General features: G+C 41.5%; 1 protein-coding gene and 1 non-coding gene across 3 annotated transcripts in view; one reads left to right on the forward strand and one right to left on the reverse strand.

Moving 5' to 3' along the window:
• The window catches only part of Adam17 (ADAM metallopeptidase domain 17), a 47,717-nt gene that overhangs the window by 7,405 nt on the left and 15,044 nt on the right, over positions 1 to 25,268 (reverse strand). Inside the window, 12 exon segments of one of the 2 annotated variants that reach the window (NM_020306.3) lie at positions 122 to 256; positions 749 to 852; positions 1,948 to 2,147; positions 4,819 to 4,971; positions 7,845 to 7,933; positions 8,056 to 8,200; positions 10,392 to 10,505; positions 12,914 to 13,003; positions 14,910 to 15,043; positions 17,335 to 17,503; positions 19,287 to 19,375; positions 20,960 to 21,090. In NM_020306.3, coding sequence (NP_064702.2) covers positions 122 to 256; positions 749 to 852; positions 1,948 to 2,147; positions 4,819 to 4,971; positions 7,845 to 7,933; positions 8,056 to 8,200; positions 10,392 to 10,505; positions 12,914 to 13,003; positions 14,910 to 15,043; positions 17,335 to 17,503; positions 19,287 to 19,375; positions 20,960 to 21,090 — 1,553 coding nt within the window. 2 annotated transcript variants of the gene reach the window in all.
• LOC120093315 (U6 spliceosomal RNA) lies at positions 21,188 to 21,293 on the forward strand. Its single transcript, XR_015623539.1, has one exon. It is a non-coding gene; the product is annotated as a U6 spliceosomal RNA (small nuclear RNA).

A 25,268-nucleotide genomic window follows, 5' to 3' on the forward strand; every position in this document is an offset into this window, starting at 1 on the left:
TGTCCTCTCCAAATGCTAGCTTGCCTTGCTGCTTTCCTCATCCCTTGCTTGGTTCTCCCCACGCTGGATGAGCAGCAGGGAGCCCGGTGTCATGCAGCTGCAGGACTTAGAAACTACTCACCAGCACATGCGCAGGACTCCAGCTCCTGCTCCCTCTTGCAGAAAGGGATGCATTTCCCAGCCTTGCACTTGCCCAGGTCCAAGCACACAGTGTCATCTTCAGCATCTCCTGGTGGGGGGCACTCACTGCTATTCCCTGGAGGCGAACACCAATTAAAACTCAGTCCAGGGCACAACAGTTGCCACACACTGCTTCTCATAAGAACGAGGACCCTGCAAACAGCAAAGCCTCAAGGGCTGCTTTCCCCTGAAGTGTAGAGAGCGGCTAAAGATGGCGCCGACATCCGGTGGTCGTTTGTGATAAACACCCACAATGCGCATGTGTTGTCATGTCTCGGCAGCTATCAGGCTGGAGTGATATTCATGCTAATGAGGCATTTCATGCTCCACCAATCCCTAGAGGACAAGTATATAGCCACAGCCTGTTTTGTATATAAGGCTAGTGCCTTTGTTCCTCGGGGTCCCCGTATCAATAACTAGGTGTTCCTGCAATAAAGGCTGTTGAGAAGAATCCGACAGTGTTGCGTCTTCCTTGCTGGCTGAGGTGGGCGCTACACTAAAGGACACTTTACCCTGGTTTCTACATGTTCATATGCCACAGGACACCCAGAGAAGCACGGAAGCATACCTGTGCAGTAAGACACTCCTTTGCAAGTAGCATTGATAGCCTCCTGGCACTTCTTCTGGGCCGTCTCAAACTGACAATTTTTACAGCAAGGACTATTCCTATCACTATGGAAGAGCACACAAACACCATTCAATTCCAATGACAGCCCAACATCAAATGCTAAGATCATGTTAGTGACCTGAACACTGAAGCAAGACCCCAGGCCCCAAGTCACTATTGCACAGTCTGACTCCTCTGGAGTTATCTGCACCACACACGTGTGTGCGTATGTCCCTTAATATGAAAAAGTAAGTATGCACAGCAATCACCTTTACAGTACCTTGGAATTCTTTGTTTTTATTAAGGAGTTAAGAAAAAAGCCAGAGTAGCCAGACAGTGAAAGCACATGCCTTTAATCCCAGCACTCAGAAGCAGAGGCAGGCAGGTCTCTGAGCTAGAGGCCACCCTGGTCTACAGAGTGAGTTCCAGGATAGCCTAGGCTACACAGAGAGACCCAGACGTGGGCTTTGGGGAGATACACCAGTGCCTAAAAAACCAAAGCATCCTGAGTTCCATAGCACTCCAAAAGAATCTACAAGTCAGAAGGCTCGACGCACAACTGACTTACTGCTTAAAAAATGGAAAAGGAGGTACCTTCCAGACTGAATCTACTTGCTGACATTAAGCAGCACCTCCACATTACTCTATTGTCTGAGTACACAGTAACCAACTGTGTTCTAATAGCACTACCTCTGATTATCCCAGTATTTTGCTACTGTAACAGATATAGGCTTCTTAAAGCAACTTTGTTTATTTTAAAGAGATCTGGGTTTCCACATAGAGTTTCACGGTGTAGCCTTGGCTGACCCGGAGCTCACTATGTACACCAGGCTGGACTCCCAACTCACAAAGATCTGCTTCCCTCTGCCTTTCAAGTACTGGGATATAAAGCATGCCCCACCATGTCTGGCTTTTAAAAGATTTTTTTAAAAACTCCAGTGGGACAGCTAGTAAGGGCACTTGCCACCAAGCCTAATTTAAAAATAAAAATAAATCTTAAAGCACTAGGGAGGCAGAGGTAGATGGATCTCTGTGAGTTCCAGGATAGCCTGGTCTATCCAGAGAAAGTTGCAAGTCAGCTAAGCTGCCTGCACTTGCAATTCCTGGTATCTGGACCCTCATTATCCCAATGCCCTGGCTCTCTGTGGGGCACCTCTCACCTGCACTGCACACCTGGCTTCAGTGTGCAGTCACTATTGCAGCAGGTGTCGTTGTTCAGGTACATGATGCCCGGGTCACACTCTTCTCCTTCGTCCACCCTGGAGTTGCCGCACACCTTGTTGCTGCGCTCCTGGAAGCACTCTTGAGCCTTGCTTTCTATGGTCTTGTAGATGGACTGTTTACTGCAGTTTGAAAACATCTTAGAAGAAAAAGAGGGCCGTGAGAGTGGAAAACAAGATGAAATACATTCCCATGTATTGCTACTCTACAGACAAACCCTAACTGGGAAGCCTCCACCAATGCCACTGAGCTATGTCAAGCAGTCACCAGCAAATGCCACAGTAAGAAATTACTGAAACAGAGTAAGATAGAAAATATCAATTATTTGACATTGATTTACTGAGTGATTTACTTAAAGCACTGCCTGTACTACCTACTGCCAAGTCTGATCTCACTTGCTGTCTGGGACAGAATGACCTGGAGGAATAGCGGAAAGAATGGGCTGCTGTAGATTGCCACCTGTGTTTCTGTAAAATATTGCTTGCTTGCCCAGCCCACTCTGTGCTTTTAGAACTGTGGTTCTCAACCTGTGGGTTGTCACCCCTTTCAGATATCCTGCTTATTAGATATTTATATCATGATTCATAACAGTAGCAAAACTACAGTTATGAAGTTGCAATGAAAATAATTTTATGGCTGGGAGTCACCACAGCATGAGGACTGTATGAAAGGACTACAGCATTAGGAAGGTTGCAATCCACTTGTCTAAAATATAAAATGAAGAATTCAAACTGAGCCCAGCATAGAAACCTTCCAGGAGCTCCTGGCTTCTACCCACCACTGACACTGGTGTCAAAGTGCTTATTTCAGAAAGACTGCTATATTATTTCCCTCTAGTCAATACAAAATGGCTAGGGTGTTTGTTTCACTTTTTGTTTTGAAATAAGGATCTCAAAACAGCCTTACTCCTGGCCTGGAACTCTCTAGACCAGATCTGCCTCGAACGTAAAGATACACTGCCTCTGCCTCTGGGGTTAGAGGAATGCACCTCTCTGCCCTACAGGTCAAAATGGTTAGTGACCTTAGAGAAGGACCTACACTACCACAGCCAGCAAGAACACCTCATCATTAGCAGTTAAACTCTCAAACAATGGGACTCCAGGACCTAGACTATGCTGAGCACATAGCGGCCAATCTATCTCAGGCTTTCCGACCACCGTCTCTAACTCCTAGTCTTCTCTTTATTCCTTTGTCTACAACCTTGCGTTCTTTCAGTGTCCTTCTCTAGAAGATCTCAGTCCTCAGCATCCCACTAATACCAGTGCTCACAGCTCATGTGGCAGCACAGGGCAGCTGCTTGTTGGTCATCCAGTAGCAAACAGGGCTATTTGTCCAAGTGAAACCAGAGAACCACCTTATTTCTATAATCCTATAGTCATCTTTTTCATGTAGTTTAAAAAATGTTTAAGAAACTCATGAACTAGGCATGGTGGTGTACAACTTTTAACTCCAGCACTCAGGACACAGAGGCAGGAAAACCTCTGTGACTTCAGGTCTGATCTACACAGCAAGTTCCAGAACAGCCAGGACTATATAGAGAGGCCCTATCAAAGACAGAGACAGAGACAGAGACAGAGACAGAGAGAGAAGGTGGGAGGGAGAGAGGGAGAAAGGAAAGAAAGAAAGAAAGAAAGAAAGAAAGAAAGAAAGAAAGAAAGAAAGAAAGAAAGAAAGAAAGGAAGGAAGAAAGACAGACAGACAGACAGACAGGCAAAACAAAAGAAAGTAAGGGAAAGGAAAGGAATTCATGTAGGGCCTGCTGCCAAACCCGATGACCTGAGCACAATTCCCAGATAAAAGGAAAGATCCCAAAGCTGTCCTTTGAGCTCCACACGTCATGGCATACACATGACTTCCACAAATAAATAAATGTAAACAAGTATTTGAGGAAAGTCTAAGGCATAGAAGATGCACAGTATTTTTTCATAAGGGGAGATACCAGTTGGAAAACTAAACTGTTAGGAAAAACATGTACTAACTGTGATGGACACAGGGCAAAACCAACTGTGCTTCACTGACAGCTCAGCATCCCCTGAAAAAACCCGTTCTACCCACGCTCCACTCCCACTAGCAGGTTCTCACAGGCCACAGGGATTTCCAGAGAAGAGGAAGTAGCATCATGTGCTTTCCCTTTCAGCAGAGTGCACAAAGTCAAACAGTCCCCCAGGCTGGCAGTGTCCTCACAACCAGAGCAAGCCAATATGGACACCACGGAAGAGTTTTCCCCTCTGCAGTTCTAGTCTACTGCAGAGGCGCCCACGCACGCAGTAAACAGACAACAGTCCCACTGATGCTCACACCCTCACCAGCTTCTATGTGGCTTCACGGTATTCTGTATTGTCCTATTTTCTTGTCCATTTTTATTATTTGTTTTTAACAGTTCTATTAAGGCACATTTAATCCCTAGTACAGAAGGAGGGAGGAAGAGGAAGGGTGCTGGAAGGAAGAGTGGTGACAGCACACTGTGAAGTACTGCTAAATTAAATGAGGGATAAATTGTAAATAAAGCTGTCAGGTCATTTTTAAGGCTGAGCCAAACACCCTCAAAAGTAGGACTCTGAAAAAATCACTACTGAAATTGTCATAAGGAACCCAACCTATATGTGACTGACTTTGACAAAACTGTCCAAATGACAGCTTTCAGCACTGTTAAGATGAGTTTGTGTCACTGGAACCATACACCAAGTTCCTACTGTAGATGACAGTTCCGCCTCTAGGGAAACACCTAGAGATGGATTCTTCTGAGCCCCCTTTCTGTTAACATTTAATAGCATTTTCCCCACCACTAAACATAATCAAGACACACATACCTTATTATTCTCATGGTCACCACTCACAGCTATGGGGTACATAACATACTTTCCTCCTTGGTCCTCATTTGGGGCACACTCTGCCAGCCCATCAGGATCATGTTCTGCTCCAAAATTGTGTCCCAATTCATGAGTTGTAACCAGGTCAGCCTCCTTAAGAATCAGGCAAAGAAAGCGTATAATCATCAGTTATTTTTGCCAGCTGGGTCCATGCTACATTTTCCAGATCAAATGGAAGTAGAATTATTCCTGTAAGTGGTCCGTACCCACATACACCTATCATACGCACCCCACATAAAAACCTTTTACACTTATTTGTGGTAGGGTGGGGGGTGGTACAGTGAATGTGTGAGGTCAGAGTTGTTTTGTACAGTATCTACCATCTCCCCAGCCCCAATAAATACAATCTGGGGGTGGAGTGGAATATGACTCCATGTTTAGGAGTGTCTATTGCACTTGCAACCATCTGGAACTCTAGTTCCAGGGGAAATGAAGGCTCCTCTGTGCCCATAAACTCTCAGAGCACATGTGCATACATATGAGCAATACGTTCATTAGTTAAAAACAAAGAAAACGTGAATGGAGCAAAGAAACCACACCCAAAGTTGACCTGTGACTGCCACATGCATAGATAGGGAGGGGGAGGTAAGGGGGTGCTGTAAGGGTAGGGGCTGGAAGTCAATTGTTTCCCCAAACACCCATATGGTTTCTCCGTCCATCTTTCATCAACAGTGGCAACTCTCCTCTCAATACTCAAACCCATGCCTTGCAGGGATCCAGCTTAGACTGTCACACTTGTCAGCAAGTGCCTTTACCTTCTGAGCCATCTCAACTGTCCCAGTGCCTTTAACATTTCTTGGGCGTTGAAGCAGTAATAAGAGGATGCTTCAGCACAAGAATGAACACCACACTTACTTACTTCTCCTTCAGGAATAAGGAGGCCATGACCTTCCAAGAACAAGAAACAAGGGTAGAGGGCAAGAGCTGACAAATGCCAACAAAAATTTGTTTTGTTTTGTTTTGTTTTTTGTTTTAAAGATTTATTTATTTTATGTTTGTGAGTACACTACAGCTATCTTCAGACACCAGAAGAAGGCATCAGATCCCACTGCAGATGGCTGTGAGCCACCATGTGGTTGTTGGGAACTGAACTCAGGACTCTGGAAGAGCAGTCAGTGCTCTTAAACATATGAGCCATCTCTCCAGCCCCACAAGAATACTTTTAAACCAGGCTTCTTGATACATGCCTGTAATTCCAGCACTCAGGAGACTGATACAAGTCAATCCCGAAGTCAAGTGAGACGTGGTCTCACCAAAATAAACGCATCAAACAAAAAGTCAGCATTGTGCATAAGGACAAAAGTATCTAGATTAAAGGGTCCCAACTACTCCACAAAGGAAGGAAAACAATAAAAAGAGCCAGGTGGTGGTGTCACATGCCTTTGATCCCAGTGGATCTCTGAGCTCGAGGCCAGCCTAGTGTACACAACAAGTTGCAAGCCAGCCAGGACTACATAGAGAAACCTTGTCTCAAAAAACAAACAAGCAAATAAACAAACTATAATAGAGATTAGATTGAGTTTAGCTATGTGCACTCAGTCTCTGTGTGGGTATGTGTTAGTATAGTGCCTGGGGAGGCTACTAGAGGGTGTTGGGTCCCTGTGAAGTCCAGGAAACTGTTGAGCCAGCTTCCCAGCGCCACACAGTCAATGTTAAGCTCAGAGTCAACACATCAGTGTGCCATATACTAATTTCTCCTATCAATACTTACTTTCCCCATTACACACACACACACACACACACACACACACACACACACACACTTGGCTTTTTGAGACAAAGTCTCTACATAGTCCTGGATGTCCTGAAACTCATAATATAGACCAGGTTGGCCTCAAACTCAAAGAGATCCACCTGCCTCTCCATCCAGAGTGCTCAGATTAAAGTGTGCGTTATCATGCCCAGCTCTGTCTTATTTTTAAAGTGCCCCAATTCTGTACCAAGCAGCAATATATTCAGTTAAAATAGGTGCCTTCCTGCCCTGGTGTTACAGGCACTCATGTTGCCAACTAGCGTCCTGGGAGACATAACCAAGTATCAATGGGTGAGGCTTGTAGAAAAGCTGTGGTAGAAGAAGAGCCCACAGTAGTAGCTCTAGTCCTTCTGAGGCTGCAGCGCAAGGACAGAGGGCTTGTCCTGAGAGAGGCTAAAGCGAAGCCAGGGAGACCCAGACTGAGAGCATCTCTGAACGTTCCAGAATATACCGGAGAAGGCTATCTCAGCTACTGTAACTCAGAAAAGTGAGCCCCTATTTAGGCCACTAATCTCTGTATTTTCTATTATTTGTAGCAAAATGTACTTGAACAGCTGTATCTAAGAAAACAAGGGTTTTTGTTTTATTGAGCTTGTTATGGGGCTGAGGACAATCTTGAATTGTTGATCCTCCTGCCTCCACCGTGCCAAGGGCTGGGGCTATGGCGTGCATCACTATCCCTGGTTTGATATGGTACATGCTAGGCCAGCATTCTACTAGCGGGGCCATATCTCCAGGCTCCAAAACAAGATTTAGAATCTTTTAGGAAAAAAAAAGCCACAAAGTCTAAAAACTCATACCCTTTTTTTAATAGCATATGAAAACCAACAGACAACAGACCAATGCCTTAAATGCTTAAAGGCAGAACATACCCAGCCACATTATCAGCCAAGTACACATTACATTTTACAAAGATATCAGTGTAAATAAGTAACTAAGATACTAATGCAATGGATCCTAAATCTGTCCTGTTTAAAAGCAAAAACAGAGGCTGGAGAATTGGTTCAGTCGTTAAAAGCACTTGATGCTTTCCAGAGGCTGCTGTTCAATCCCACACTGATATCAGACAGCTCACAACCATTTATTATGATTCCAGCTCTAGCAATTCCAACATCCTGTTCTGGTATCTGTAAGGACCCATGCTTGAGTGCATGTGGTATGCACACACACTATATTTCAATAGAAAATGAAAAAAAAAAAAAACAAAACATACCTTTGTAAGGATGGTTTTACCATAATTTTTTGTACTTGTCAGACCACTATTCAAATAGATGTTCTTCTTCACACCTGGGTTGTAATAAGCTAAAAAAATAAATAAATAAATAAACAGACAAAAATTGCCTCTTAAACTCACAACTGAAACATAACCCAATCAACTTTCTCTTTCGTCTCTCAGTGTCATGATAATGCAATGAAAGACTTACCTTTTGGACAAACCCCTCCATGACTGTTTGCTCTGGGAGAACCAACGTAAGCTAATCCAAGAGTTCCCATATCAAAATCTTGGTAGGTGAAAAGATGAGCCAGGCAGACTTTAGAGGCCTCTTCAGCTATATCAAGGCTAAATTGCTTTAAAAAGAGGGAATTCTTAATTAGTTTGTCATCATGCCAGGTTCAGGGGTACTTCAACTGAACATTACAGAGCAGCTGCAGCTCGGCACTAGCACCCACAATTGCTTGCAACACAAATGCTTTCCCTGGGGCAGGTAGGAAGCACAGTGGTCATGGAGATAGAGGGTAGCACTCAGGCACGTTTCATCTACTCAGAATGAAGTCAATTGCTCTTCTACGGAGACCTCATCAGGACTAGAGCAGCCCGATGCTACAGTATGTCTAAGTATTTCAAGAGTTTAAGAGTGCTATGTAGGGGTTATTTTTAATTATTTGGGCTGGGAAAGATTTTTATTTGAATTTAAGTCTTTATAATAAAGAGAGTTGCAAATATATGTTTATAAAAAAAGTACACATTCTTGATTTTTATGGCAACAAAATAAAAAACTTAAATCCATTTTATCCCCACATCCTCTACTCTACCCCTGACCCCACGTGCCTTAGTTTAGTGGCTTTTATTTTCGTACCCTAACAATCCAAAAAAAACCCTCAAAGTTTCAATAAAAAGAAAAGACTTTTGAAAATGTTTAAAGTCAGCACTTGGAAGGCAGAAGCAGGTAGAACTCTGTGAGTTCAAAGCCAACATTGTGAGGTCCTATCTTAGCATACACATGCACGTTTAAAATGAAAGATAAGAAAATATGATATACAAAATGAAAGATGACTGTCTGGGATCTTGACAGTCCCTTGGCAACAGGGGATGAGACTGCTCTCAACAGGGGAGAGAGGCTCCAAGACTGTTCTAGAGTTGAAGGAAGAAAGTGAAAGGAGCACATCTGGGCCCCCAGGACGCAGAGGTTTGCTGGGTTAGCTATCTCAGGAGGTCTGGCTGCTCAGGCTTAGCCTATGACTCACACAGGACAAGACATATATCAAAGCTCATACACTGATGTTCTGGCCCTGACTAACTTAGAACGATTTGTTCCCTTATGAAAGCTACTTTGGGGGGAATGCTTGTTCATTCATTGGTTTGCACTGATAGGATCCAAATCCAGGGCCACATGAATGTAACCTCAGGGTGTGCCACACTAGAACTACAATTCCAACAACGCGTATGTCTTCATGAGATTAGAACACACATAAAAGAAGACAACAGCATGCTAAAGAGAGGCCTGAGGAGAAAACAATCTTGCCAATATTTCAACCTTGTCTTTCTGGCTTCCAGAGCTATGACAAAGTAAGTGCCAGTGGCTTGACCCTCCCAGGCTGTGGCACTCTGCTAACAGCAGCTGGAGCTGACACATTTGCTGAGACTTATCTCAAAAGTAAATGATATGCAGCTCTTTAATCCCAGCATAGGGAGGCAGAGGCAGGTGGGTCTCTGAGTTCAAAGTCAGCCCGGTCTACAGAGCAAGTTCTAGGACAGCCAGGGCTACACAGAGAAATCCTGTCCCAGAAAAACAAACATCACCTACAAAATAAAACACAAAGATACTATCTCAATCCCCCTCCTGGAGGCTGGCAGATCAAATTACATAAACTAGTACTATATAAACATACCATACAATCTCCATGGGGGGGGGGATGATAAAAGCCTTTAATTCCATTCATGTTTGAAACTTAATCTTGTTCTTGTGTATGCATAATCAAGAAATTCATATAGGCTGACCTGGACCAATACATTGAAACTACAAGATTAAAATAAAAGCAATAACAACAACAACGAAAAACCTACTCAAATGTTCCAAGATGCTAAATTTGTACTCAATTGTTACAGCAGCACCAAGAAAGTAATATACATCCCAGTACAGTAAGCCAATTTACAATAAAGCAGTAATGTGTACAGACACTGAAACTGTGCTTACACTAAGGTAAGGAGGCACACCAGGGCACTAACATTCTTCAAATTCATTACCAGAATGAAAATAAATTATTTAAATTTCAAGTGATATTTGTGCTGGCCAATACATGCTTACAGCTTCTTTGGTAAATCCTGCCCTCAAAGACTTGTAGTTACGTTTCAGAGACCCGAGGTACAAAACAGTATAAAAGTCTACACAATGATGAGACGATTCATGTTAGTTTCTAGAGAAGGGCTATTATGCCTAACTAGATTCTCAAAGACATTAAGGTTTCTACCAGGTTCCTCCACTGGTACAGATAGATGTATGCATTAAAAATGAAAAGAACCATGCAGAACATGGCCTACCTCCAGCAGCATCTTCACATCCCAAGCATCCTTTTCTTCATTTGGAAAACTTTTTGCCATATTGAAGTGTCTTTCACCAGGTTTTACCTCTTGTGGAGACTTGAGAATTCGAATCTATACTTAAGAGAGAACATACTTAGAATAATTCCAAAACAGCTTAAGACATTTACTACATTATTTCATCGTTAAAAACAAAAACAAAAAAAAGCAAAAAACAAAAGCAAACCAGCATCTGGCTAGGTGTGGTGGCACACACCTTTAGCCCAGACTGCCAAAGCCAGAGGCAGGTAGATCTGAGTTTAAGGGCAGTCTGATGTATACAGTGTGTTCCGGGATGGCCAGGAATGATGGGAGAGATCCTGCCTAAAAAAAACTACCAAAACAACACCAAAGCCGGGCATCCTAGAGCTTAAGAGATCTCAGCAGCTAGAAGCATTTGTTCCTACTCAGGACTCAGGTTTGACTCCCCAGCATCCAAGTTCATAACCTTCCATAACTTTATGTCTAAAAAGAAAAAAATCAGCATCTATATAACCCTAACACTTGGTAGGCAGAGACAGGACATCACTATTAGTTCAAAGCCAATCTGGGCTACATAGCCAAAGCCTGACTCAAAACTAAACACACAAGCTGTTCACATGCATGTACATGTACGTACGTACGTACCTATGTACGAACGTACACACACACACACACACACACACACACACACACACACACACACACAAATTATCTATTCCCATAAAAAATGTTTTGCAACCCAAATTCTTTAGCTCAAATATTTATTGTCCAAAACAAACTGAAAAACATATGGTATAGAAAACACGTCAATGAATTATTTATAAATATATAAATGTACTAAATTCTCACATCCTCCACATTTGAAAAAAAAACGAGAACTTGTATTACATGAGCCTAAGATATTTATTACAGTTACAGCCAATTTAAAAGTGAAGGGTTGGAGGGGCTGGGGATTTAGCTCAGTGGTAGAGCGCTTACCTAGGAAGCGCAAGGCCCTGGGTTCGGTCCCCAGCTCCGAAAAAAAAAGAACCAAAAAAAAAAAAAAAAAGTGAAGGGTTGGGATAACACCACTTTTGTACCTAAATATAGGAGACTATAAAAAAAAAAAAAATGGAGCTTCTCCTTCATGTGTGTTTAAGACAAATTCCTATTAAACTGACTAAGAGGAAAGGAACAAAGGTTTCTGATCAGACTCTGAGAAAGTGGTTAGGGCTCCCTTCTGTCTGCACGAACATTATGGTAGCCATAAGGGGAAGGCCAAAGTCAATTCTGACAGGCAGTAAGTGGAAGCCCAACAGACTGCACACCTAATTACAGCCTCCGATCCCTCAATGGATTAAAGAAACCGGCATCTGTTTCCCATACTACCATGTTCTTCAATTGTTTCCAAGTTCCTAAAACAAAGATTTGCTGATCCATAAAAACCTGAACATACTGTAGCGATTTTAAACCCACTAAGTCTGCTTTACATTATCAGTAGGGAATAATATCTGACATAACATAAAATTAAAACCCAAAGGGCCAAGATGTACAGTGCACTGCCAGACGTTGAATACAGACGTACACGTACATGCATACTGCACGTCCATGACACATTATCTTTGGAAAGATGAATCCTGACTGATCTAGAACTCACTTTGTAAACCAGGCTGCCTAGAGCTTACAGAGATGCTCCTGCCGCTGCCTGCCAAGAACTAGAATTATAGACCTGCGTCACCTGGTCAAGTAAGTGATTTTTTTTTCTTTTTTTGCAGTTTGCCTTTGTTTTTTTTTAATCTATCAATTTTGTGCAATATAACCTGTAAGACTATGTTTTAGTACAAATAATCTGGGGGGTTGGGGATTTAGCTCAGTGGTAGAGCGCTTGCCTAGCAAGCGCAAGGCCCTGGGTTCAGTCCCCAGCTCCGAAAAAAAGAAAAAAAAATAACCTGGAAATTATATCAAAACATGCATTTTTTCCAAAGCAATACTCAATTTCCAAACCACCGAAGTCAATTTTTACCAAGAACAATCATGATGGTTCCGGTGTGGCACTAACAGCATGCTGTGTCCGCTAAGGAGCAGAGGAGAGCAGACATCTACTGCAGTGCAGAAGCTCTTCCCCTTCAGTGCATTCTGAAGTAAATTCTACAGACTCAGAACCGCAGAATTCCATCAGAACCCCTTTATTAGTATACCCTGCCACTGCTGGTATGTACCAGAATTCTAACCAAAGTCTGACACATAATCAGAAGAAAAAGAAAACACTACAGAAGTGAAAGACGATAATTAACAGATCAGAGGAATATAATAGCATTAAGAGGTTCATTCCTAAAATAACCATCAAGTCAGAAACTTTATTAACTAGTATTAAATGCCAAAACACAACACAATTTATCCTCAAAAAAAATTTCACAATATGAGAATGTTTATGATTAATGTTAAGGTAGGTCTTGGTTTTTGAGAGAACAATATTCACTATGTATATGATACTCATGTATCAGCATACTATGGATGAATACCTGTTCTATCTGTACTCCATAACCTTTAAATCCTGCATTGTCCCACGAGGTGTTCCGGTATATGTCATCAACTCGGTCAATTAACTCTATCTGTGGATATAAAAGGTGAAGTTATGTAGAACTCTACCACTTTGCAATATAATAAAACCTACTAGAATAGACGTCTAGAGGAGAAAAATGCAAGATTATGAAAACTGGCGTTGAGAAACCAATCTTTATCACTGAGGGATGTATCAAGAAGCTATCCCTAGAGCCAAACTTAAAACACTGATACAAGAAAGAATGTTTCTTGTCTACATAACCTCAGGCTTTAAAATGCTGCCATCCCAGTCAACTGTGAAAATAAGAAGTCACTGATTTACCAAAACTCTAGAAAGCAGCTGCTCTTCATTCTGTGTTGTGAGTGGCTGAAGTGTGGCCCTAGAACAGGTAAAATGGTGGTAACTGTCTTTTATTTCTTCCATCTTTTTGCATGGAGTAGGGAACACGTGTATGTAATATGTACATTTTTCACATGTATGAGAACATGTGTGTGCATAATTACTACATAGCATAATTACTACATCAGAAAAATAAACTACTTATCAACAACAACAAAAAAAGCCTACTTATCCTTTCTCAAAGAAGAGTATCTGTTCAAAAAAATGGGTTAGCTGGCTGCTGCAGCCATGAAAGAACAGTTCTTTGCTTCAAGTAGTAATGAGAAATGCACTTTGAAAAAGTGAACCTCACAGTATGCTCACATTCATGGTATACAATAAGAAGTAAAATACAAGGAGTCCTTTAATACAAACCCCAGATAGGGATTTTTTTAAGAAAGACTCTCTTGCTTATGAAGAAGAATTACAATGACTCCCACTATTCTCCTAATAAATTCATCCATGACAGAAGGAAAGAAGCTGAGGGAGAGTTGGAAGAAAATGGAGAGAGTGGGAAAGCAGGCAATAAGAAAGCTGTCTTTGCTGCATCAGGCTGCTGGTCGTGAATAGCTGCCCTTCTTCTATTCCCTCAATGACAACATTTTAATCAGTGCCAAGCTACCAAGATGAATGGGGTCAAACTGAGAGAAGAAACAACTCCAGAGAAAATTTCCTTAACTTTAAAATTTTAGTAGCAGATGCTAAAAGTTTCATGTCGGGCTGGGATACAGCTCAGTGCAAGGCACTTGCTCACAGACATGAGGTCCTGAGGTCCCCAGAAGGCTATTAAACTTCTTTCATCTTTGTTTCCCATCTCTGCCCTAGGGTTAACTGTGGCTATGAGTGTCTCACTTATTTCATATTCTATCCTAAGGTCATCTCGGTAACGTGACAATAACAAACACCTGTGGGATAGATACAATCAGAAAAACACACAAGTTCTCACAAATATATAGTTTTATTCTGAAATATAAATCTATGCATTGACACTAATGTTTGTAAAGAGCTCACGTGCATGAAGAAGGTACATTATAAATGTTCCCCCAATTCATTATGTAGAAAAGCCTAACGTATAGAAAATAGTCATTTAAAAAAAAACACTTTTAATTTTGAAACTATAGTTTCTGTATAGAAATGTAAGATCCGGGGGTGGGGATTTAGCTCAGTGGTAGAGCGCTTGCCTAGCAAGCGCAAGGCCCTGGGTTCAGTCCCCAGCTCCGGGGGGGAAAAAAAAAATGTAAGATCCAGTAAATGGCCCTCAAAATAACAGGAAATTAACAGTACCTGGAGCAGGCCTGGTGTAAGTTGTAAATTACTGCAGCCTCCTCTTTATTTTTTATTTCATGTATATGAGTACACTGTAGCTGTCTTCAGACACACCAGAAGAGGGCATGTTCTCATTACAGATGGTTGTGAGCCATCATGTGGTTGCTGGGAGTTGAACTCAGGACCTCTAGAAGAGCAGACAGTGCTCTTAACCACTGAGCCATCTCTCCAGCCCCAGCCTCCTCTTAATAGAATTAATTTACCCACATAGATGACTTGCTAGATTAACCTGTATATCATCAAATACTTACTAAGTAATTTGTAGTAGTGCTCTCTTCTCCTCGGCCCATGTACTTATAAAATCGATGATCTGCCACCACCAGTAATTTACAAGTATTCTTCAATGGGTTAGGTTCAGCTCGCCTCTTCACTCGACGGACAAACTCTAATATGAATGTGTATGCACTATTAAATTAAAATTCATCAAAACGAGGACGGTTTTTTTATAGTAACACTTAGTTCTAATTTTTTTCTGAAACAAACATTATTTAAGCTTAATATTATTAAAGGTTATCCTTTTCTTTTCCAGGGGCAAGGTTGGAGACAGGGTCTCTTGCAGACTTGGCTGATCTTAAATTCCCTATGCACTCAAGGTTGTCCTTCAACTTCTGATCCTACTGCCTCTACCTCCCAAGTACGAAGATAATAGTCATATACCATAACATCTGTCCTTAATGGTATCTTTAATAATAATAATAATAATAATAATAATAATAATAATGATAGTAATCTGGAAAAAGATAGAAAGTAAAAAGTAATATAAGGTTAAAATTGTTGAATCCAAAACCAATGGGGCTTGGTATATGCAAGACCCCAGTTTCAACCCACTACCACAAAAGGAAAGAATTTTTCATGTATGTTTAATATAGTAAAATAATCATCACTAGACAATGAAGCCACTGACCATTTTCTTCTATAATTCTATGAATTAATCAAAAATAAAGTTAAAAAAATTAAAAGAAAGATCAAGGTAATTGTACACTAAAACTTAAGGAACACTGGGCCAAGTGTGACAGCACAGGTAACCCAGCACAGGAAGCTGATACAAGAGGACAGAGAGCTGAAGGCCACTGTGCACTGTAGAGCCCACCTTGTTTAAAATAATCAAAATGTAAGCAACCCAGGGTACTTGGAGGCATCTTTAAGATCATCAACGTAGGGATGCAATCTTCCCAGCTCCCTGATACAAACAGGCTATTTAATGTTTACCTATACTCATAAGCAAACGTAAGTTTATGGAGTATGTAGACATACACACATACCCATCTGAACACCTATAAATAGGTATATACAAAAACATAATCCTAGACACACTCATATACACTGGGTTAGCCACTCTGTCAACCTGACACAAGCTAGAGAATCATGGGAAGAGGAAAGTTCAATTGAAAAAATGTTTCCATGACACAGGCTTATAGCCAAGTCTGTGGGACTTTTTTTTTAAATTAACAATTTATATGGGAGGACCCAGCCCACTGTGAGTAGTATCGCCCCTACGAAGATGGTCTTGGGGTTGTATTTAAAAAAAAAAAAAAAAAAACAGAGCTAAAGCTAGGCATGGCATCACATGCCTTCAATCCCAGCACTCAAGAGGTAGAGACAGGTGATCTCTAGATCCAAGACCAGCTTAGTCTACAGAGCAAGGACAGCCAAGGCGACAGGGAAACCACAACTTGAACAACAAGCAAACAAAAGAATAAGCTGAGGGAGCCGGAGGAGCAAACCAGTAAGTAGTGACCCAGCCTTAAGTCCTGGCCTGACTTGTCTTTCTAATGGATGGTAAGCCATAATGTGAAATAAATCTTCTTACACGATTGCTTTTGACCTTGATGTGTGTCACAGCAAGAGAAAGCACAAGCACACTAAGACACTCACACTTGCCAGTCAGGGAGCCTCACTAAAGCAAGCAGAAGCAAAATCACCATCATTCCTTTTTAATAAATTGTGTACATACAGTGCTACAAACAAATGTATCCTTATAATAGAAAACTTAAAAGATTACTTTGTCTTTGTTAACAGAATACTTATCTAATTGTTTAAGAATTTATTATCAATATCCTAAAATGTTAATGATGCTCTTCAAGATCTCCACAAATACTGACAGCAAGCCTAACACGGTAGCTATGCCTGCAGTCCCACCTACTCGAGAGTTGGAGGCAGGACCCTTGAGCCATGCAGTTCAAGCCAGCCTGAGACATTATCAAGACCTCGCCTCTTTAAAAACATAAAAACAAAAATAACAAAGACAGAAGAATACCATCCCAACAGGTTTTTGTTGTAAATGAACCCAAATAGATATATCCATGACTGACAGCCTGTGAGTATTTCAAACACCACAGAGCTCTCTTGCCACCTGACTAATCTTTTACAAACTCTCAAGACCACTTTTCAGACACAGCACTTTACTGTTTTGAAGGTCTACAAAGTACAGAATTCCCCTAGACCACATCCCCGTCTCCCTCCTTAGTCTCCTTTAAGACAACTAGGTTGCACCTCTTATATTCTAGTGTTTACAACTACTACTTAACAGGAAAGAATTACTGTAACAAAACTACATTTTCCGACCAAGCACTTGAGTTATTCAATAACCATGCTATTTTTACCAATTAACAAGCACCTTGCGGGAAACAGTATGATGTGCTTATGCCATGCCTGAAATATATTTGTGAGTCTTACCTTCAGATGGCTCTCTGTCTATGAGCCCTTTTGGAAGCAACTCTTCACTATCTGCATTTAAATAACCACATACTTTTGGAGACTGCAAACGTGAAAAATCCTTGATATCTTCAGACTTATACACCAGCATCCTTTTATCTTTAGTATCATTAACAAACCTCCAAAGTGGCTAAAAAGGAAAACAAAGATGACAAAATAAAAAACAAAAAAACCAAGAATTTCTAACATGAAATAAAATTCTTAAAACACTCTTTGTTCTTAGATAATATTGTTTCTTAGAGAATAAATTACTTGTTTTATCTTACAATTTAGACACTGCAAATAAATTTATTTTATGCATATTCCTGTATAAGCTAGTAAAGAAAAGTCTATCCTTTCCCATAGACCTATTTAAAATGTTTCTGCAAGGGTTGGGGACTTAGCTCAGTGGTAGAGCGCTTGCCTAGCAAGCACAAGGCCCTGGGTTCGGTTCCCAGCTCCGAAAAAAAAAATAAAAAAATAAAAATAAAATGTTTCTGCAATTCTTACTTTACTCCAGTGCTACAGATGTCACTGCAGAGACAACAGGTGACGTTCCTATGTATGTGGTGTGTACGGTTCATCTCCCTTTAACATTCAGGCACTCAGCCTCTTTGACATGATAGGTTTTACATACAGCAAAGCTTTCTTTTATAAGAGATGATTGAAAACTCCTAATGATATGCCTAAACCTTCTACTGCTTTCCAGAACAGCAGCCCTTTGTTTGTTCTAATCCATGATGTCAACCCCCAGCACTACAGAAAAAATGATGCTGGAAGAGTCTGCATTTATAACAACGGGCCAGGTCACAGTAAATACAGCTCATGTGCTCCAAGTCAAAGGGCTGTTCCCATTTTTACAAAGCCAAGGTTTCTTTAGATATACTGGATTCAGCTGTGAAGAATGTAAAAATGGATTTTAGGCATAAAGTTATGATGTATAAGAAAATGAATGAGTAAGCCACCACTTCATGCCCATTAGGACATCGGACTGTAGAAAAATGAACCCTCACACAAGCTGCTGAGAACGCTGAAGCTAACACAGGCAAAATGGCCTCCTACAGAGCCACAAGAAGATTGAATCTCAAAAACAAAATGAAACAACGCAACAATGAAGACCTAAGACTGGTCATCCAAACCATCCCAATTAAATATATCCACCCAAAAGCGTGCTCAACACTGCTCATGCTAGACATTTCTATTTCAAGAAATTAAAGCACAATAATTGATCATCAAAAAGAACTGGCTAAACAATGGTCTACTCGGGAGGCTTCACTAAAGAAACTTCATTCAGCTCTATATTTATTAACCTGGAAAGATAGGCATAATTATATTGTTAGTTGAAAAACATATGACGACAAACTATGTATTTTCTGAACCCAGTTTTGCAGGAAGAACAGTATGGCTAGCCGTACTTGGTGTGCATAGCAATGAGTGTATGTCAAGCACTTAGCGAGCATGCAGAGGCCCTGGGCTCAATTACTAGTACCACAGACAAGGCATAGCGGCATAATTGCAGCATTTAGGATTAGGTTTTGTAAAGCACCCTGGGGTCTCTCTATGCAGCTCAAACGCTCACTATGTAGCCCAGGTTGGCCTCGACCTTACAATGATCCTCCTGCTTCTGCCTTCCTGGGGGCTAAGCAGAGAACTCAAGGCAATCTTCTTGCCTGAGCCTCCCAAGAGGGACTGCAGGGCTGACCCACTGTACTTAATTAAAGAACTTATAACAACCAAGAAGCTCTGTAACAACCAGACAGACAGCTGCTGAGAGAAAAACAACTCCAAAGGAAGGCAGACAGGAAAAGAGGCAGAAGATGTGGAGTTCAGGGCTAACCTTAGCTACACAGCCAGTTAAGAGGCTAGCATGGGTTATAAGAGACTCTCTCTCAAACTCATGCCCACAAATACAACACTCTTACACACAGACTTACCTCTATGTTATATTCTGCCCCATCTGTGTTGATTCTTACTGTGACATCATCATCTCCTATGTGCGCTAGAACCCTAGAGTCAGGCTCACCTTGGGAGGAAAAAGGTGGTTTTATTATCAAAAATATTTGTTTCAGGGTCAGCAAAATGAATCGGCAGGCCTAAAGGCCCTTGTCAGCAAACCTGAAGCCTTGAACTAGACTCCTGGGACCCACACATGGAGAGCATCAACTCCCATAGGTTATCTTCTGATCTCCATGTGTGTATGGGATACATACACACTCCAATACATAAATACAAAAGAAAGATTACCAAGTAATAACCTACTCATGTGGGGCTGGAGAGACGGCTCAGCGGTTAGAGCACTGCCTGCTCTTCCAGAGGTCCTGAGTTCAGTTCCCAGCAACCACATGGTGGCTCATGACCATCTGTAATGAGATCAGGTGCCCTCTTCTGGTGTGTCTGAAGACAACTACAATGTACTCATATACATAAAAAAAGTAATAAAAAAAAAAAAACCTACTCATGGTTGATAATAAAAAATAAATCAGATAGCCCCTTCATCAGCATAGCCTTTCCCTTGTTAGACAGAGAGCTCTGCAAACAAGAAACACAATCCTGAAAAGGCCTAGTACCTCAGTCTTCCCAAGAGGAAGAGCAGGTCAGGTAATGTGACACTCACCCACTTCCCTTCGGAATTTAACCCAAACGTGTTTAGGAAAGAAGCAAGAGACTACAATCTCTGCTGTCAGGCAACTGAGACAGGACTGTCATGAGTTGTGGGTCAGCCTAGGCTACCTAGTGAGACCCTGTCTCCAAAAGAAAACAAAACAAAAAAAAAAAAAAACTAAGGAAAGTTAGCTGAGCATGGTGGCATACACCTTAATTCTAGCACTTGGGAGGCAGGCAGATACCTGAGTTCTAGGCCAGCCTGTCTACAGAATGAGTTCCAGGACAGCCATGGCTACACAGAAAAACCCTATCTCAATAAAATAAAATAAAATAAAATAAAATAAAAGGAAAGGAAAGGAAATGCCATTTCCTTTTCCTTATTAGAACAAAGTAAAATCCAAACTCAGGCAGATGCATTACTTCACACCTTGGCCAGTCTGGGCTACTTTAAGAGGTAAGAAAGGAGGGAGGAAGAGAGGGAAGAAGGGAGGGAAGGTGGCAGGAAGGCTAGGTAAACAACATGCTAAACAGTATCTACTTCCTCCTATTCGGCTGTTTCTGCTCCCAAGCTTACACAGCTCAGATAAAACTATGTAGCCAACTACGACACCCCTTTCCCTACACACTCCCCAAATGAAAAAGAAAAAAAGACTGTAATTAAATTAAAGCTGGAGACCTACCATGGTCTGAACCTAAAAATGCCTCCTAACTTCATCAAGGAATTGAGCCATGTGAAGTCACAGCTGAATAGGCTAACTAGAGGCGGGATCTACTTGGGAAAGGTAGGCTGCGGGGGCAAGCCTTTGAGGGATGTGCCTTGTCCCTTTGCCCCTCTCTTTGCCCCATGCTTCCTGGCCTGTGAGGTGAACTCTGCCAGGGTTTATCTCACGTCAGATCCACTCCCCTCTCCTTGGTTTATGTCAGATTTTTCCATCACTGCAGTAAGTGGCAAGATAAAGTACATCATCTCAGACGCAACACAGAACACCCTCTCCATACTCACCAACCACATGTCCGCTGAAGAAGTCCTGCCACTTCACACTGTACTCGCTTTCCTCTTTCCCATCCACCACCACGACTCGCAAGTTCTGTGAAAAGCGTTCTGTACTTGATGTCAAGTATAATTTAAAATGCCTGGAGAAAGAATGCATTCACAGTTTAAAGACTCTTTAAGACCTACAAGAAATGAGATGAATAATATCCACTAGCATTTTTCCCCCAGATTTATAATATGCGAACTTTGCCAGCACACACACTAAGCTTAGGATGACACAAAGAAGACTGGCATGGCCTTTGCACAGGATGTTGTGCAAATCTGTGAAACATTCCATATTTTCTCTCAGAAAAAAGAAGATTTATTCCTCTGCTGTGTGTCTGTGTGTGGGCGTGTATACCCCCACGAGTGAGTGCCCAGGGAGGTCAGAAGAGTGTGTTGGCTCCCTTGAAGCGGAGTTACAGGTAGTTGTGAGCTATCCAACATGCGTGCTGGGAAAACTCCAGTCTCCTGTAAAAGCGGCAAGTAGGAGTTGGGGATTTAGCTCAGTGGTAGAGCGCTTGCCTAGGAAGCGCAAGGCCCTGGGTTCGGTCAGGTCCCCAGCTCTGAAAAAAAGAACCAAAAAAAAAAAAAAAAAAAAAAAAAGCGGCAAGTACTTTAACCACCAAGTCACCTCTCCAGACCCACAGCAGCCAACAACTTATAGGTACATACAGCATTATTCTTCCTGTAAAGACAAATGCACTAATTGGTTTAGTTATAAAACCTGCGCAGAACTCATTTTCAAAATCTTTAAAGGAGGCATGGGGGCCGGCAAGATAGCTCATAGGTAAAAGTGCCTGTTCCCAAGCCTGAAATCTGAGTTCAATCTGTGGGATCTACATAATGGAAAGAGAGAAATAATTCCCTTACGTTAAACTCTGACCTCCACATATATGCTATGGCATGTGTGCCCACAAATGCACAGACACATAAAGAGAGAGAAGCTATGAGGCAGACCTGTGACTGCTTGAGAGTCCACCCAACTGTTTTTCTTGTAGTTCCTGAGGCCCACTTGAAAGGACTGACACAGAGGTTATTTCGCTTAGCACTGTGTGAACACAGGGACAGCTTGCAGGCAAGTGGTTTCTTTTACAGCACAGCTCTCTGGTGTCACCAAGCATTCCCTGTCTCCACTGTGAAAGCTGCTTGAGCTTCAGGCACCTGCTGTCTAATTTTGAAAGAGTAAGATTATTCCCTGCATTTCTGAGTATTGTGTAATCTATTTTTTGCAAAAAGTACTGTTATATTAAGTGATTGTGCGTATTCTAATTTAAAGAATGTACTTTAAAAAAAACAAACCTTCACATTCTGTATGGGGCAGGGGGGACAGCAAGCTCATTAACTAATGCTTGGGGAATGAGGGTAAAAGCTTATGCATTTATCTTTTCTGGAAACTGATTAATAAGGAAACACATGGGGACAGTTGAAGGCTGAAGTTGGGGTCCTGCTTATCTCAGAAACTCACCAGTAAAGATTGTTACATGCCATTAATTACATCTACCTGCTCCTAAGACAACATGTGCATTATCTCTACTTCATAAAAGTAAAAGTGGAGGAGGCTCAGAAGTTACACCCTCAAGTCATACAGCCCAGAAACCATGAAACTCAACAATGGACTTGCGTGATCAAAAACCCCAGGATTTGTACTGTACCCACAATCCCCAGCAATCCACCCAATGTCCTACGGAGGAGGTCTTACTACTGTATGATTACTGAAATGCCGCTGCCGTATCTAGTGTAAAGTGCCCATGGCTTCTCAATAAGACCTACCCTGCAAACAGTAATGCATACTTACTATTGGGGAGACAGATACAAAGCTTCTAAATGCAGATATTAGATTTACATATCCAGTTCTTTATATGGCTTAAGTTTAAGACATGTTCATTCTAAAATAAAAACTAGGGGTGGTGAGCCAGACTTTGTCAATATTTACAGAGACCTCTCAATGTGCCCACAAATACCAAAGGCAAAGCAAGACATGTTATTCATCTCAGCCATAGGAACAAATATTGTCAGCTATGGTGTTGAAAATATGAAATGTTACTTCCCTGTGGGTCTGCATAAATCTTTAAACTGCCAGGAAGAAATCCAGACTGGGACTGTCTCCAGGGCAACAAGTATTTTTAACATTTTGAGCATACAAGGTAATTTCAGTTTTGCTTAGGTATATTTTGATGGTCAGAGAGACACAATACACCATTTCATAAACCCTTGGCAAATTTCCTCTGCTATCCACAACTGGGTCCTCCTACACTAGGCATTAACGTTAAAGTTCTTTCCACTTTGGTTATAATGGAACTTTGAGAAGAAAAGCACCCCTCTTACAAATGCCCTATTCAGTATTAAAGATCCCATGAGCTGTAATAGTGTCTCTAATGTTCTTCCCAGGAAAGTCCCAGCAACTGCATTCTGGGTTTTCTACATTAGCAATCTGCTGTAGGATTGGGGAGACTGGCTCAGTGGCTAGAGCACTTCACATGGCAATGTGAGGACCAACTTTTTTTAAAAAGTGGCTGGTGAGGGCTGATGCCTAAGACTGTCCTTTGAGCTGCTCCATATATCCGTAGCACCATACATACATCCATATTCATACACATGAACACACACAACTTTCACTAGTAATGGTAAAATTTATGTTTTTTAAATTTTCTGATCTTAACACTGAGCCTTATAAAACCTCCAGACAGGTCTTTGCAGCTTTTCATCACTTTCGAATAGGCGTTGACTTATCAAATAGGAAACAAAACTCAGAAGGCAAATCAAATTTTAAGCGAGTTTCCTTCTTCACGGTACAATCCCTTCAGTACTCACTGCACGCTTTTCAGCCTTTGAAGGTCACCCCAGACCTACTGTAGTCTGCTTTAAATTCTTTGTCTTCTACTACTATTTGAAAATGAGAATCTTAGCCTGGTCATGGTGGTGCATGCCTATAACCCCAGTATAGCCCTGGTCACCCTTGAATTCCCTGTGGAAACCATGATGGCCCCCACCTCACCCTCTGCCTCCAAGTGCTGGGATTAAGAGTGTACCGCAATGCACAGCTTATATTAACATTTCCTTAATGAACTAATGTCATCTGTGAAACTCAAGAGAGAAATACACAAATCCACAGAAGTATCTGCCCCACCCAAGGTAAGGGCTCCACAAGCCATCTCTAATTTAAGAGAGAAAACTCAATGTTCAGTTCTTGCTTGTACCTCCTCCCTTGTTCCTACATACTGAAACCATTTTACTACCTTTATTTAATGTGCACATGTGTGGGCACACACCAGCCACAGTGCACATATGCAGGGAGTCTCTCCTACATGAAGGTGCAGGGGGTGGAGCTCAGGTTATCCTATCTGTGCACAAACAGCTTTCTACTATGGGTATCCTACCTAGCTTCTATGCGCCACGGGCATGTGCCTTGATAGGAAACAACCACGAAGAAAATGTGAGAATTGGAGATAAGCTATGTCAAGTGCCTGGTAAACAATACACTCAATTTTGAGAATGATTGGAAGCTAGACAGTCAATATTATACTATCTGTAATCACTATTTTACTATCTGCATATAAATTCTAAAAGTCATTTAAAATAACATGAATATGGCAACTAGAAAAACTATTAAAAACTTCTTGCACAAAATATATATGCCAACAATTGACTGATTCCCTTTTGTTTTTAAAGATCTATTTATTTATTATTATTTATTATATACACAGTGCTCTGCATATATATCTTCATGTCAGAAGAGGGCACCAGATCTCATTATAGATGGCTGTGAGCCATCATGTGGTTGCTGGGAATTGAACTCAGGACCTCTGGAAGAGCAATCAGTGCTCTTAACCACTCTTAACCACTGAACCATCTCTCCAGCCCAAAATATGTAGCCCAGGCTGGCCTTGAACTCGTGATCCTCCTGCCTCTGCCTCCTTCAGCAAATCCTACCAGCGTGCACCACCACAACTGGTAACCGATTTTTTTTTTAACTTTTTTTTTTAATTTTTATTTATCTAATGTATATTACAGTGCTCTTAACCACTGAGCCATCTCTCCAGCCTGGCAACTGATTTCTTTTTTTTTCTTTTCTTTTTTTTCCAGAGCTGGGGACCAAACCCAGGGCCTTTTTTCTTGCTAGGCAAGCGCTCTACCACTGAGCTAAATCCCCAACCCCCGACAACCGATTTCTTAATGTCCTGAGCAATACTACAATTCAGTAGCCAAAAGGATAACCTCAAATAGAAAAAACTGTTGAAAGCCTGTGAAAGCAAAATCCACAGAAAACAAATGAAAT

The sequence above is a fragment of the Rattus norvegicus genome, chromosome 6 (assembly GCF_021556685.1).
Source record: "Rattus norvegicus strain SHRSP/BbbUtx chromosome 6, alternate assembly SHRSP_T2T, whole genome shotgun sequence".
Lineage (NCBI taxonomy): Eukaryota > Metazoa > Chordata > Mammalia > Rodentia > Muridae > Rattus > Rattus norvegicus.